Source organism: Mercurialis annua, linkage group LG7, assembly GCF_937616625.2.
Source record: "Mercurialis annua linkage group LG7, ddMerAnnu1.2, whole genome shotgun sequence".
NCBI classification, from domain to species: Eukaryota; Viridiplantae; Streptophyta; class Magnoliopsida; order Malpighiales; family Euphorbiaceae; genus Mercurialis; species Mercurialis annua.
The window spans coordinates 47953423-47968392 of NC_065576.1; the positions used below are offsets into that span (position 1 = coordinate 47953423).

Here is a 14970-nt window from a genome sequence, read left to right on the forward strand (position 1 = left end):
CGACCCCGTTTTATGTGAAATTAGCTACAGTCTACAGAAGCCGCCTAAAATTTTAATTAACAGACTTTCAGTGAATCAGTTGTATATCAACACTCTCTCTGCAATTTGCTCTGTAATAGCAATGGCTAAACTTCCAATTGTTCAATTCGAAGATCTGATTCTGAAAACTATCGAAGACAATCCAGTAGTCGTTATCGTCGGCGAAACCGGCTCCGGCAAGAGCACACAGCTCTCGCAAATGCTTCACCGCCGAGGCTACAGCAAAGCCGGAGTCATCGGCGTCACTCAACCGCGCCGAGTTGCTGCCGTCACTGTTGCTAGGTCAACAAGTTTTTCAATTATACTATTTATTTTTTGCTTCGATTAAATGAATTATGACTGGATTACTAACTTATTGCTTAATTTTGTTCTTATAGACGAGTTGCGCAAGAGCTTGGGGTTACACTTGGAGAGGAAGTAGGTTATGCGATTCGGTTTGAAGATAGAACGTCGGATTTAACTCGAATTAAGTAATACTGCCGTCTTTAGTGATCATTTGCTGTTATTATGCTTGCTTATGTTTATAATGTGTTGGAAGTTCATTGGTTCTTATTTTAGGGTTTTTAATTGTTTAGGTATCTAACTGATGGAGTTCTTCTTCGAGAAAGTTTGTCGAATCCGGAGCTTAATCAGTATTCTGTCATTATATTGGATGAAGCTCATGAGAGGAGTCTGAACACGTAAGATTGGGATTATATCGAGAAAAGTCTAGATATGCAATAACCTAAGTTAATTGATTTCTATTTGATAAATATGTTGGAGGTTACAAGTTATAGTTTGTTGAATTCATTTCTTGGATTGTTTTTAAACTTAAATGAATCCACGCTACACGATTTTGCAATTTCGCGATAGCTCAATCAAATTTAAAACTAAGGCTTGATTCTATGTCTTTTACGTTGTCATTATCTACAACATGTAATGTTTCTATATTCTAGAGTGATGTTATCGAGTTTAAGAGTTTGGGAACTTTAACATGTGCCTTTTGATGTTTTAAGTTTATTGATTTGCTTTGGTATCTCGTTTATCAGGGACATTTTGTTGGGATTGATGAAACGCTTGGTTAAATTGCGTGCCTCCAATTTAAAGGTTCTCATAACATCAGCTACTCTAGATGGTGTAAAAGTATCAGAATTCTTTTCGGGTTGCCCCGTACTGAATGTTCCTGGAAAGTTATACCCTGTGGAGATAAAGTACAGCAATGAGCGTCCTACAAACTACATTGAGTCTTGTTTGAAAACAGCTATTGGTATGATTTAATATCATTTTAAGTGTTTGGCTTCAAATAAGTATCATGTTTCAGTCCTATAATCTCTAGCTGTTCATTTGGAATATCAAACCAATGCTGAACAATATTCTTTTGAGCTGGAAACTTTTATCATGCATTAGGGACCGAAGGTGAAATTTACTTTTAAGTTCAGATAAACATTGAGTTCCTTTTTAATCAATTGTCTGTTTGGGTGGATGTTTATGTTTGTCCAACGGGATTTAGTTTGTGCTTTTTTTACCTTTGGCTGTCAGTATTTGTACATCAAATGGAATATACTGAAATAGTTGAAGCACTTCTTCTACATGCATGCTATGTTCTATTTCATTATGAACTTTTGAACACCTTTTCAAGGATTGAAATTGATGTAAGCATATTCCATCTGTTCTCCGATACGTTAACATGACTCAATTTGTTTATGAGATTGTTTTTGTTTGCTGTTCCTTGCAGATATACAGGCTCGTGAACCTGAAGGTGACATTTTGATATTCATGACTGGACAGGTGATGTCAAGTTTGCCTATCTGAACTTCTGTTTGCGTATTGAGTTTAAATGCGGATCACTTGATGCTTAAGGGACTCTTAAAGTGGACTTGGTGCAATTGCAGGATGATATAGAGAAGTTGGTGGCAAAGCTGGAGGATAGAGTCCGAAGCCTAGAGGAAGGGTCCTGCATGGATGCAATAATCCTTCCACTCCATGGTTCCTTGCCACCTGAACATCAGGCATGTCGCCCTTTTCTTTTCTTATACATTTTCCATGCTGTGATAGAATGAGCTTGTTTCTACAATTAAATGCATGCTACGAAGATATCCGATGTTTGGGTTGTTCCAAGTTGCATTTTTTTCACATCCTATAGACTAAGTTCAGATGAAAACATGCTTTATGGAAATATTCTGAAGACATGTTATTGTAGTCTGGTACTTTTTGTATCTGTCTTGAATTATCTTCCCATGCTCTGTGAGCATGACGAAGTAACCATGACGCCTTCAACTTTTTCTATACTTTTTCAGTTTTCTAATTGATGGCTTAACCTTTCCTATGACACAACAGGTGCGTGTGTTTACTCCTCCACCTCCTAATTGTAGGCGAATAATTGTTGCAACAAATATTGCTGAAACTTCTTTGACTGTTGATGGCGTTGTGTAAGGAAACCTGTAATTGCTTAAAAGCTGTGTTTTTATTTATTGTCTTTTGCATGTAAAATTTGTTTTACATCATTGCAACTTCATGTCAATATGATAGTTCTACTAATTTGTTTGTCTTCTTTTGCCTTTTGAAATCCTATATTATGTTCTTTTATATGTGATCAACAGGTATGTTATTGATTCTGGGTATGTGAAGCAGCGGCAGTACAACCCATCAACAGGCATGTACTCCCTTGATGTTGTACAGATCAGCAAGTAAGTATTCAGTACTTCCATAATGTATGTTTTTGACATGGCATACATGTTATGTTCGTTGCTGCTCTAATATTTGGTTATTGTTGATCCTTATGCTGTCATATTTCAAGCTATCCCTCTATCTTGTATAAAGTCAATGTTTTGTTTCCTTATTTTAATGGAGCTTCGGGCAATCTTATTAAGCATGTGCAAACAGAATTAACCGTGTTTGACAAAAAGTTAATGAAACCCTTCCTGCATGCACGTTGTGTTTTTCTTCCAAATATTAGCTTAAATATAAAGAGGGATTTTCACTTTGGAACAATAATATTCTTCTCTTCTTTGTTTCTGTTTCTTGAACCTGTAGGAATGGACAAATCTTAAAATGTGCTAGAAAATGTTGATGCTAAACCTTCTTTTTTATCACGTCGACTTTAAATTCTAGGTTTATACAGAAATCATTAGTACATATTTTCGAGCTGGTTTCTTCTGCAACAAAAAAATAGGTTTGCAAATTTTCTAGGCCCTTGACTGGAAGAAATTATGAAGTAATTTTTCAGGGGCATCATTATTGATTATACTGCATTTTTGGGTAGAAACACAGCTTTAATGGTGACATTTTTTTTCAGAATAATGGAGGACCTCTTTTTTTCTTTAACTTGAATTTATTGAAGTCCTGGAAGCTTGGTTTTAGGATGTCCATCACATTGTTCTTCCGTGATACAATTTGCAAATAAAAGAGAAAGAATAAAATAGAATTTTTGTTGAGTGATCACTTTCCCATTTTTCTCTATCAGTAATAAAACACAAGAACTTGTCATGCAAATCAATTTCTTTATTTTTAATTTTTTGGATTACATTCTGGATCGGTGCAGAGTGCAAGCCAATCAGCGTGCAGGACGAGCTGGAAGAACACGTCCTGGAAAATGCTACAGATTATACCCTTCTCTTGTTTACGAAGATGATTTCCTTGATGTGACTGTTCCTGAAATACAGCGATCTTCACTTGCTGGCTGTGTCCTTTACTTGAAGTCATTAGATCTTCCGGATATTGATATTCTCAAGTTTGATTTTCTTGATGCCCCTTCATGTGAGGATTTCTTTTCTGTGTTTATTTACTTTTTATGTGGAGAATCAAATACATGTCCTTTCCTGTTGCACTATGAGTTTCTTAAGTTCTCGAACCACCTAAATATAATGTGCTGGATCAATTTGTTTTAATGCATCTGTTCTCTGATCCCTAGACTTTTTCATTATCATCAAATGTGATGCGACATTTATTGGCTAAATCTGAATGGCATTGAATTGCAGATGAATCTCTAGAAGATGCTTTGAAACAACTATATCTGATAGATGCTATTGATGAAAATGGATCAATTACTAGTGTTGGGCGGACAATGGCTGGTAATCACCCCCTTTGATTTACTAATAATGCTCCTAAACTCTATTATTTTGAAGGGAAACCGTGTGCTTCTTTCAAGCGTGACTTAGACCAATCGTAGCAATTAAGCTTTTCTGGTTAATGGTCCGAGATACTACCATTAGTTGTATCAGACTATCAGTATGCAAAGCAGTCATGTTTCATCTTCACATCTCATTCATTTTAGCAGATTTTCTGTTTGAATGGTTCACATTTAAAATATTTGCTGGTTGTGGCCATTAACCTTTTGAAGCACCATAAAGCTTGTGAAACAGGTTTCCATGATGAGAATAAACAGTTTGTCTATATGTATCTGTATTTCCACTTACTATACTCCAAAAATCTATGTTTTTGGTGGCGCTGGACAATTCGTAATATCTTCACCATGTTCAGCTACACTGTATCTCCTCCCATCAACTAGAAGCAAACATGCTTTGAAGATAAATATTCATGGAAATTTATTTTTCTCAAACAATTCCTTTGATAGCTAATTAGGGAAATTTGTTCTGGCTGTTTAATGGACTCAATCAACTAGATGTTATTCCCATACTACTTGAGGCAGCCATGTGGATTTTTTTCTTCCGTGCCAAGACTGTTATGTCGGCCATGACAACCATGATTGTAAAATAATGAGCACAGAAAAATATATGCACTGCTGTTTCAGGACCAGACTACAACCCACCATCATTCTACTTAATTTTCTTGAAGTTCTTCATGATTTTTCATCTTTTTCTCCCATTACTTCTGTGGGGACTTGAAAAGTCTCCTAACAATAACCACATGACTAAGCTGTACCTTTCTAACTTTTGTATGGCATACACAAATACACTTCCTGAGATCACTGATTCTTTTCTACGATATGCAGAACTTCCATTAGAGCCATCACTTTCGAGAACCTTGATGGAGGCAAATGATAAAGGTTGCTTGTCTCAGGCATTAACTGTGGCTGCGATGTTATCAGCAGAAACGTCATTACTTCCTGGTCAAAGGTTGGTTCAAACATAAATAAGGGTGAGAAGGATTTAATTTGATACTATTTATGTTTCTTTTTCTAATTTGATCAACTGCGTGTGATGTATTCTAATGTTAGGACATGAAATATTTCATCTCTGTAAAATTGCAAGTCTGTAAAGTCCTAATTGAATATTTAGATGTTCCGTTTCCCATATTTCACATTTTAGTTCTTTGGTTTCTGTCTTGACTATTTCTTGAACTTCATCATCCAAATTCTGATATGCAGGTCTCTAGAATCACATGCTGTTTATTAATAAGTATTGATGCTGACTCTTAGTATTTAAAGCTTCTTGTAGCAACCCAAAATGTCATGCATTGGTCAACTTAATCTTCCATTTTGTCTCTGAACCCTTCCAGCTGATTATTTTTCCTATAAGGATTATCCTTTGGCATAGTCTTACATTTCCTCTTGCAGCCGAAGTACCGAAAAGAAGCGCAAACACACTTCCTTAGATCTTCCCGATGGCTATGGTTTGGGTGATCACATCCAACTGCTGCAGATTTTTCTGAACTGGGATCTGAATGACTATGAAATTGATTGGTGCAAAAGGATCGGTTTGCAGGTAACCTTCTGGTTTGCAACATGAGAATATAAAATAGTTTAGTCACTAGCATTAACGGAATTTTACATTAAGCTTATAAAGTGAAATTAAACAAAACATGGTATGAGCTGCTCTATCTTCTCCATCATTCTAGATGAATTTGATACATATAGCCCAGATGTTTGTTGTTTATGGACCAAAAGGTTAAGCAATGTGATAATTAAGGATTTTGCTAGGGTGGTGATGGAGAGGACAAGAAACATGCTCATTACCTTTTTTTATCCATAGGATGTCTACTTTTTTGGCTGCTATAATTTCAATTGCAGTTTCCATCTTCAGGGGCGAGGAATGAAGTTTGTCAAAGACGTTCGGAAACAGTTGTGTCAGATAATGCAGAAAATAGCTAAAGGTCAGTATTTTATTTGTATTTATAGTTTATAAAAAAGTAGTTCTGGTATTTTATACTTTGCAAAGTGGAACCACTTTGATTTCTTTTGTCAACCTCTTTCACGTGCTGTTGTTTTATATTTCGGTATTTGTCATCAGAAAACAAATGTAATCTAACTTTTTTCCCCTTGTATTTTCATTTTCCGATCATAATATATTATGGCCTTATAGCTTTGCCCTTGTTTATTTCCCTCTATGGTATTTAACTGTGATTTAATCTTTGTCCATATGTTTATTGAGTTTTTGATTCCTTGTCACAGCAATCTCTTTGCCAGGCAATACTTTTAGTTTTACCGCCCTCATGTATATCTAATTTCATGACAGGAACAGCGCAGTTTAATTTTTTTTCATATGTTCATCTCAGATGTATCAATTATTAATTATGGACCTTTGTAGTGAAAATAACAGATGATTCGGGAATTCTTTATTCATTGTGACAGTTTACAGTATTCTTTCCTTTAATTTTTCCTTCTATTTTCAGCTTTCTCCAGCTGCTGGCAATATTTTTCCATTTCTGTTCACTTCCCTAATGATTCTTTCTATATACGCAAGCAGGATCATCAGACGTAAGGGCAGGCTACAAGAAAGGCGAAAAAGAGTATACGAATTTGAGAAAAGCCTTGTGTGTGGGCTATGCTAATAAACTTGCTGAGAGGATGGTTCATCATAATGGCTATAGAACTATAGGATTCAAGCATCAACTGGTTCAGGTATTACAAATTTGTATTATATTGATCTCAAGATCTTATTTGTAGGACATCAATATAATTCAGACGGTTTGATTTGATTTTTTTAATAAGAGAACTTATCTGCTGGTCTGCAGAAGGGAATGATTGGAGGACTGTCGGTTAAAGATATGTTGAGAAAATAATTATAAATATTTATTTGGCCTAGAGAATATATAGTTGAGACTCTGGTAAAGAACTTATATTCCTGCATCTGCTTTCCGGGTCTCTACGTTTTCGGTTTTGTAGGTGCATGTCATTTTAGGTATATGACTACAAAATAATTAGTCAAATGAACATTTAAATTTTAGTTAATACAGTGGCCAATTAGCCAATGGAAGTTCATTGCATCATCATAATGTTCCGCAGTCCAGTTTTTTTTCTTTTCGTCTTTAAATAAGTCAAAAGCTTATTATTCATGGTATCAGGTGCATCCATCTTCTGTTCTGAGAGCTGATGATTATGGAATGTTTCCGAATTTCATTTTGTACCATGAGCTCATTGCTACATCACGTCCATACTTACGCAACGTGTGCGCTGTGGAGAATTCATGGGTTTATCCTATCCTGGAAAAGCTGAAGAAACTAAATGTTGTCAAGTTGAGGTAAATTTTCCTACTGACTAATTATTGTCAAAAGCGCATAGAACAACAGAGGCTCATTGCACTTTTTGTTGTGCAGTGGTGGTCTTGGCCAAAATGTCACAGAAGGAACGGAGAGAAAGATCTCAGACTTGCCATTGGTAGAGGATCTTGCTCGTTCTGGAGTTCCCGATGATGCTGATCGTAGAATCCAGGAAGCTAGGAATCGGTTTCTTGCACGTAAAGCGACGAAATGAGCACGGCCGTCATCTGTTATTTATACAAGAGATTGACAGCATTTGCTTGTCAAATTCTGGGTTGAGTTTCCTCTTCGTCTGGAATTACGTCTTGAAAGGGAACTGCCAAAACAGAACTTGGGGTCAGTGACTCTTTCATTTCCCTCTCTAGTTGTCTCTCACCGAATTTGGCGGTTTGGTTATTCAGTTTGATTGGGTTTTGGCACTCCTGAATCCTGATCTCAGCTACATGTATGATTTTTTTACTTAAAACAGGTCATGGAATATGAAATGGTATGAAGTTTTCTGCCGGAGTTTGGTCTTAAAGCGCATTATCGATACTCGGGCTGCGATGCTTGTTGACTCGTATCTAAAGGAAAGAGCCAAACATTAACATTTCAAAAATCTACATTAAGTTCTGCAAGCTTACCAGTAGATGAAGCAAACAAAATCACTGAAGTCTTAATTAGTCTGTTGTTTTCATGGCCACAATATTGAGTTTGTTTAAAGTTTCCATAAAGTTTCTTATGTTCAATAGTATGTACATAATTTGGTTTCTTGACTGTCTTTTCAAATTTTGCAGCTCTCCTTTATTTGCCGGGAGTGTCAAAGGATTAGAATCCAATGAAATTTGGCAACTCATTATTGACTCGTTTGATTTCAAATTGAGTTTTTGAAATTAAACATCAAGTATTGTACTCGATTAGAACTCGGTATAACGAATTCAATTATTTAATAATTTTTGAAAATTTAATTATTTGCCTGTTTACAAAACCGAGAATATTAAATATACAACTGTGCACATGAACAAGTTTAATACTTATTATATTTTCATGCATTTATAAAAATATTAATGTGATAATGTATTAACTTGACACATTATAAGATTGAAATTTGTAATGCTGTTGAATTCACCATGGTCTTCTATACTCATGTTCTCTGAATATGTACATGCATGCTTTCTTAATACAAGTTCTGTCAAATATAATTTGAGTTTAGCAAACCTGTAATATACATAATCAATATTCAAAGAGATTCAAACCAATAGCACATATTAAAGGGCTAGTTTATTTATTTCTTTATTCGAAAGAAGAAAAAAAAAGTTAAACTTAACGCCCCGAAGGACGCTCATAAAAACCTTCCATAAAATGGAACAAGCAACCTAAACACATGCCTCTACATTTTAACAGATAATACAAACAATAACGGCACGTAATCTCTTCTATAAGTAAGCTAGAAGAATTTTATTCACTGTCAATGAAGCAAGGAATCCATGCTTCCCAAAGCTTCATCCATAACCATCAGCGATAATGATTCAAGCCGCATTGCACAAGCAGCTCCCCAAGCAGGAACACAAACAAAGATAACATACAGGAACAGATCGGGGGCAGCATACAAGCTCATTTACGACAATGACTCATCTCTGGAACACCAGAACGAGTCACCAATGAACTTCTCTCTAGCACACCACTAAATGATTCAGATCCCACTCTGAACATTACAGGCCAACTAACACGTTCTCGACACATGCCAACTAGAAGAATTGAACTCGAATTACACAAATAATGCGCATCCCAGTCAGTAAGTAATCTCAGAAGGTAAAGGTAAAAAGGAGAACCAAAAGGAAACCAAAATACTAGATGGCCACTATATAATGATTCTTCACATCTTCTCCCCATAATAAGAAACCAGAAAACATACAGGTATTTCACTCTAGCCGTGAAGACGCATGCTGCAGCTAGATTCATGGAGAGCGACAGACTTCGGAGGGGAAATCTTGTTGTCGTGCTTCTCTTGATATTTGGGTGAGCAACGTGAACAGAGTAACTGAAGGCAGAATGTTTCTTCAAAAAAGTCACCGTCATTGATGCAACAGCCACACTGCGCACACCGAGATAAACAAATCATGCATGCTCTGCATGCCTGAGGGGAATTTTCCTTTTTTTGACAGCCCTCAGCAGGACAATCAAATACTAATCTGAAGTGCTCGCATCTAGGGCACATTTCAATATCAATAGCACGATCATCCTCACATGAAAAATACCCTTTGTGATAAAAACGCGGCTTGTGGACACTCTGCCGCACCTGGCCATCTGTGCCTAACAAGAACTTTAGTTCTTCAAACTGCTCCTTTGACACACTCTTGATTTCACCAATTTTTAACTGCTTCACCCCTACCGTGCCCAGTGGCTTAAACTCCTTTAAGTTGGTTATGATTCCATCAATACTGAGTCTAGTACATGCCGGTAGACTTAGCTGCATATGGGATAACATATTAGCATCAAATCATATAGAAAAATCACTGCAACAATCACAAATTCAACTCAATAAAAACAAAATGAGATACAAGATAGAATGATTTACACATCCAACTATCAATGTAAAGCCTACAAGACAAGATTCTAAAACCGGCTGTCATTATTGTTATGTTGTAAGTAACAAAGGCAAAATCAACATAAAGCCTAAAGGACAAGATGCTAAAACCGGCTTTCATAATTGTTTGCTGCACTGTTTATTGCACTAACACAACATATGAGATTTTTAGACTCCTAACTACATTTCAAACTCCCCAACGCTTGTAGAGTACTAGGACGCCAACAGTAAATTAGTGTAATTCAAAATTAACCTACAACTCATTCTACAGCATGTTAAAACAGTTCAAGAACAAGTATCAAGAATAGTCAGCACATTCTTAAATATCCAAATGAAAAACAATTAACTCACCTTGGTCAACGTAGGATTATTTTGAAGCACGTGCTTCAAACCTTCATCCGTGATCCGTGAACACTTTACCAGGCTCAAAGATTGCAAGGTACCTTGAGCCCTATTAGTTAATTGCAAAAGAATATCATCTGTAATCTTATCATTCAATGGTTTATCTATATGAAAATTCCTCCATAAAAGTGTATCAGTTTGAACCATTAATCGCCACGATTTACAAACTGATTCCACAGCAAGAAGATCTTGCACATCAAGAAAACGAAGAGCAAAACCAAAAGGTCGATGGTCAACTCCATCAGAACAAACACTACTACAACTCTCATGAGACCCTCCATTCCTCTCACAAATATCATTACCTACATCGTTACTGGCCATTAATTCATTACCCATACTAAAATTGTCCTCCATGTTAGAGGCCAAATCAAAAGCACCATGGCCAGATGCACAAGCACCCCCGAACTCTACATTCTCATCACCAAATCTACCACCAGCTGCATTCAAGCCATAATCAAACTTCGCGTTCCCAGGGAACGTCTGAAACCGCATTGCATTGTTCCAGATATAATTCAAACCTGCAAACAACTGATAACTCGTGTCACTAGAACCAACATGATCATTACTATACCCACCATAATCTACCTCCAAATCCTCAAGCCAACCCGTAATAGCAGTAAACGTTGTGCTTATATCCATTCCGAAAGGATCTGATGGCAAAAGATCAAGAATGTCCTTATGCACAGACTCCTGTGAGCCACAGCCATAGTCAAAGCAATTCTCAACCTTGTCATCAACAAGGTAACCATTGGCAATCCTCATTGGAGAAACCAAATTTTCCTCAGGTAAATGCCGCGAAAACAGGGGTCGACGAGAAAAATTCAAGGCCATTCCTAAGATTTTTCTAAAAAAAAATTCCTACATATATACACAGCAACAAAACCCGGATAAGGGTAAAAAGATTTCGAAAAAATTCGACGAGATCTAATTAATCTAAACAAGAAAGCCCTCAATTTAAGATTAGCAAACTAAAACAACGCAACCAAAAATTTCACAGAGTTTCTTTCTTGTTCAATTCCAATTCTATCTAAAACAAAACCCTAAAAAAATCAGCTAACAACAAAAAATTAAAGATACAAATTACACTTTTTTTTTAATTTTCCATCTATACAATATAAGAACAGAACAGGCTCGATATCAAATTTTGGATAATTTTTTAGGGTTTGTAAAAACAAGAAAAAACCAAACAAAGATCGAAACAAAAAAAATTAGAATCTGGGTAATCAAAGAAAGCGATAACAGAGCAAAATTAAAGAAACCCTAATTGAATTTACCGACTGAAATCGACAGATAACGTCAAGAACAAGAACAAATTATGCTCTTCTTGGAATCGAATTCTTGAATTAGAAAACGAAAATTAGTGGGAATTGAAAGAAACTAAAATCTGGGTTTGGATTGGGAGGTGATTGGGGATAATGGGTTGTGAAAAATTGGAAGGAATTCGATCCAAGATTGGAAAAAAGAGAGACGAATGAGAAAAAACGCGAGAAAATAGAAACAAGAACAAATCTTTGAGGGAGAAATAAAAGATTAATAATAATAAGAATTGTAATAAATAATAAAAAGGAGGGTTAAAATTTTGAGAAGGGTAAATATTAAAAGTAACGGTGAAAAATAAATTTGTGGCTTTAATGGGATAATTTTTTACTATGACACGTGTCAGGTGTGAATTTTCGGTTGTCTTTGAAAGTCTTTCTTTGCGCAGGAAACTGTGGCGGGAGATCTTCTCTCTCTTCTCACTTCCCTCCTTTTTTTTATGTCAAAAATATTTGTTATAAAAAAAATTAAATAATAGGAATAAATTTTAAATCATCTTTTAGGGACGTTGCATATTGAATACTTTTAATAAAAAAACTTAGATATTTTAAGAAAAGCTCATTAGTTTATCCAAACTTGTTCAAGAATCTACTATATGCAAGAATAATTATAAAACGTTGATTAAAATCCCTCAATTTAATTAAAAAAAATAAAATTTTACTCCATACAAGCAACGGAAAATCTTCAGCATACAAACTTAAAAAAAAACTGTAAAGGTTTCCACCGATGTTAAATTTATTTGAACAAAAAATTAACGCGCTCTTAAATTTATGATTAGGGTCATTTAATCCATTTTTTATTTTTTTAGCAATTAATTCCAAAATTTTTTATTTTTTGTCAGATTATCTCATAATTGTACTTTAAAACGCGTGAAATACAAATCGGAGGTGAGGGATGCGAAAAATAAATTAAAAAATTTTCTAAATGTTTTTTGCAATCAAAATATAAATTATGGGGTAACATGACCTAAAAATAAAGAGTTTTAAGGTTAGTCGTTCAAAAAAAATAAAAAATAAATTCAGTAATCATATGTTGCAAATTCAGAAAATGCGTTCATTCTATTCAAATTTATTTCCTTCCTAACTGGAGAGTTTAATTATCGTTCCCTTTCTTCTCCTTTTTTTATTAATTGTTGATATAGCATCAAACTTTGAATTCAAAGATTATATATAAAATAATTCGAAAGTTGATTAACAACTCAATGATGCTCTTGATTATGGAATCTTTTGGATTCGGTAGCTAATAAACATTGCTTAAATTGTTTAAATTTTTTTTTTCCTACATGTCAATAAACTTATCCATTGAGATGAAATTTTACGATTAAACAATTTGCTTAGCCAAACAATGGATATTAATATGAGAGTACTGCACTATATGAAAATTTTAAAATGGATAATGATTTTTTTTTATATAATGGATACTTAATTATACGAAACGTTATAAAATAAATACTTTCAGCCATGTGTTCATTATTGATTGGACGAAAAAAGAAGTCACGTCAGTAAAAAGTGGTTGAGAATCCATTTTTTAACGTTTCGTTTAGTTTAATACTTATTTTATAACCAAAAAAAAAAGTTTAATGCCTATTTTAAAACTTCCGCATAGTTTAGTATCCTCCTAAGTTTAATATTCGCCAAACAGTTATTTTAAACCACTGTTAAACCTTAATTTCTTTTAAAAATATGATCAATTATTAAAATAAATAGTAAAAGTAAAAACAACTACTTCTCCAGGAAGTTATCAAAACAATTAAAAAAAATATTCCATCACATTAAAAATTGGAAAAATGTTTGGCTGAACATTCAAGTAAACTCCTTGATTAAGAAGTTAGATCTCCTTGTACGTAAAGGTAAGCATCCATTCTTAGAGTTACTGTCACCCTTTTACGTGGCTTCATGACACTCATAAAAAATGCTAAAATATTTAGCTTTTCTATCATAATTACATACTTAACTACTTAAATAAACTAATTAGTTGCATAATAATTAAATGGCTTAATTTCTTAAAAAATACCCACCTTACATTTTTTTTTCGTTTATACCCTGACCTTGTAAAAACACCATTTGTACCCAATTTTGAGTTTTTATGTTTCATCTCTACCCAAAAGCATTAAATTGTACTCTTTTCATTTGAAAAAAGTTTAAAACAATCCTTCATTTTTAACTTATATACGAATTAGATATTAATGTTATTAATAGTACAAAAATACCATCTTTTTCAAAAAATTAAAAATAATAATAATTTTTTTTAGTTTTTTTAAAAAATATTTCGATTTTTTTTTAATTTTTTCAACTTTTTTAAAAATATTTCCGACAAAAAAAATTAAAAATAATAATAATTTTTTTTAGTTTTTTTAAAAAATATTTCGATTTTTTTTTAATTTTTTCAACTTTTTTAAAAATATTTCCGACAAAAAAAAATTAAAAATAATAATAATTTTTTTAATTTTTTTATTATTTTATCAAATTAAAAAAATTAATTAATTATTTGGATGTATTTGATTATTTTTTAAGTTTAAGGATTTATTTGTATATTTTAAAATAGAAAAAAGTATGTTTTAAACTCTTTTCCAAATGAAAAAAGTACAATTTAATGCTTTTGGGTAGAGATGAAACATAAAAACCCAAAATTGGGTACAAATGGTGTTTTTACAAGGTCAGGGTATAAACGAAGAAAAAGTGCAAGGTGGGGGTTTTTTAAGGAATTAACCCTAATTAAATTAACATTGGTCAATATTGTATTTATATAATAAAATAAGCTGCTACAATATCCTTAGTATTTTAATTAGTCGCGAAATAATAATTTTGTCAAGTTTAAACTTTTGAGTCACATGTGATTTTCCGGCATTTCAAACTTAATATCTACCCAGCACTAAATTTACTATAAATTTGCTTATATTATTAAAAAAAATATCTATTAGAAAAATTAGTTGTCAGTTTGGGCTATCTATTCTAATTTAAGATAGTTTTATCTTTAATTGTTACATATGGAAGCAAGAACGAGCTTTTTTTCATATATATATATATATATATATATATATATATATATATATATATATATATATATATATATATATATATATAAAAAAAAAGGTTATAAAGTTAAATTTAATATTTCAGAAGATTATATTTATATATGCTTAAATATAAATTATTTTTTATTATGTACTTTACCATCCATTGATTCTCCGACATATATAAAGAATTTGCTTCATATTTTTAAATGACTGT

General features: G+C 33.4%; 2 protein-coding genes across 2 annotated transcripts; one reads left to right on the forward strand and one right to left on the reverse strand.

Annotated features, from left to right (window-relative positions):
• The first annotated feature begins 56 nt into the window (after positions 1 to 56).
• On the forward strand, positions 57 to 8205 carry LOC126656588 (probable pre-mRNA-splicing factor ATP-dependent RNA helicase DEAH4). The gene is made up of 17 exons (XM_050351184.2): positions 57 to 321; positions 417 to 509; positions 615 to 719; positions 1068 to 1285; positions 1754 to 1806; positions 1911 to 2027; positions 2356 to 2447; positions 2619 to 2705; positions 3560 to 3774; positions 3996 to 4088; positions 4970 to 5093; positions 5534 to 5681; positions 6000 to 6069; positions 6663 to 6817; positions 7261 to 7436; positions 7513 to 7791; positions 7925 to 8205. Exons 1-16 carry the CDS (start codon positions 122 to 124, stop codon positions 7667 to 7669), a joined length of 2103 nt encoding a protein of 700 aa, XP_050207141.1. The 5' UTR covers positions 57 to 121; the 3' UTR covers positions 7670 to 7791; positions 7925 to 8205.
• Positions 8206 to 8700: 495 nt separating this feature from the next.
• LOC126655820 (F-box protein SKIP14) lies at positions 8701 to 11958 on the reverse strand. Its single transcript, XM_050350129.2, has 2 exons — positions 10373 to 11958; positions 8701 to 9904 (listed from the first exon to the last, which is right to left on the reverse strand). The coding sequence occupies exons 1-2, from the start codon at positions 11252 to 11254 to the stop codon at positions 9362 to 9364; spliced, it is 1425 nt and encodes a 474-aa protein (XP_050206086.1). The 5' UTR covers positions 11255 to 11958; the 3' UTR covers positions 8701 to 9361.
• Positions 11959 to 14970: the final 3012 nt, after the last annotated feature.

Coding starts and splice junctions, on each gene's coding strand:
- LOC126656588 (XM_050351184.2), top strand. CDS start 122: ATGGCTAAACTTCCAATTGTTCAATTCGAAGATCTGATTCTGAAAACT. Junction 1,807..1,910: donor TGATATTCATGACTGGACAG/GTGATGTCAAGT, acceptor GTGCAATTGCAG/GATGATATAGAGAAGTTGGT. Junction 6,070..6,662: donor AATGCAGAAAATAGCTAAAG/GTCAGTATTTTA, acceptor ATACGCAAGCAG/GATCATCAGACGTAAGGGCA.
- LOC126655820 (XM_050350129.2), bottom strand. CDS start 11,254: ATGGCCTTGAATTTTTCTCGTCGACCCCTGTTTTCGCGGCATTTACCT. Junction 9,905..10,372: donor ATAATCCTACGTTGACCAAG/GTGAGTTAATTG, acceptor TCCCATATGCAG/CTAAGTCTACCGGCATGTAC.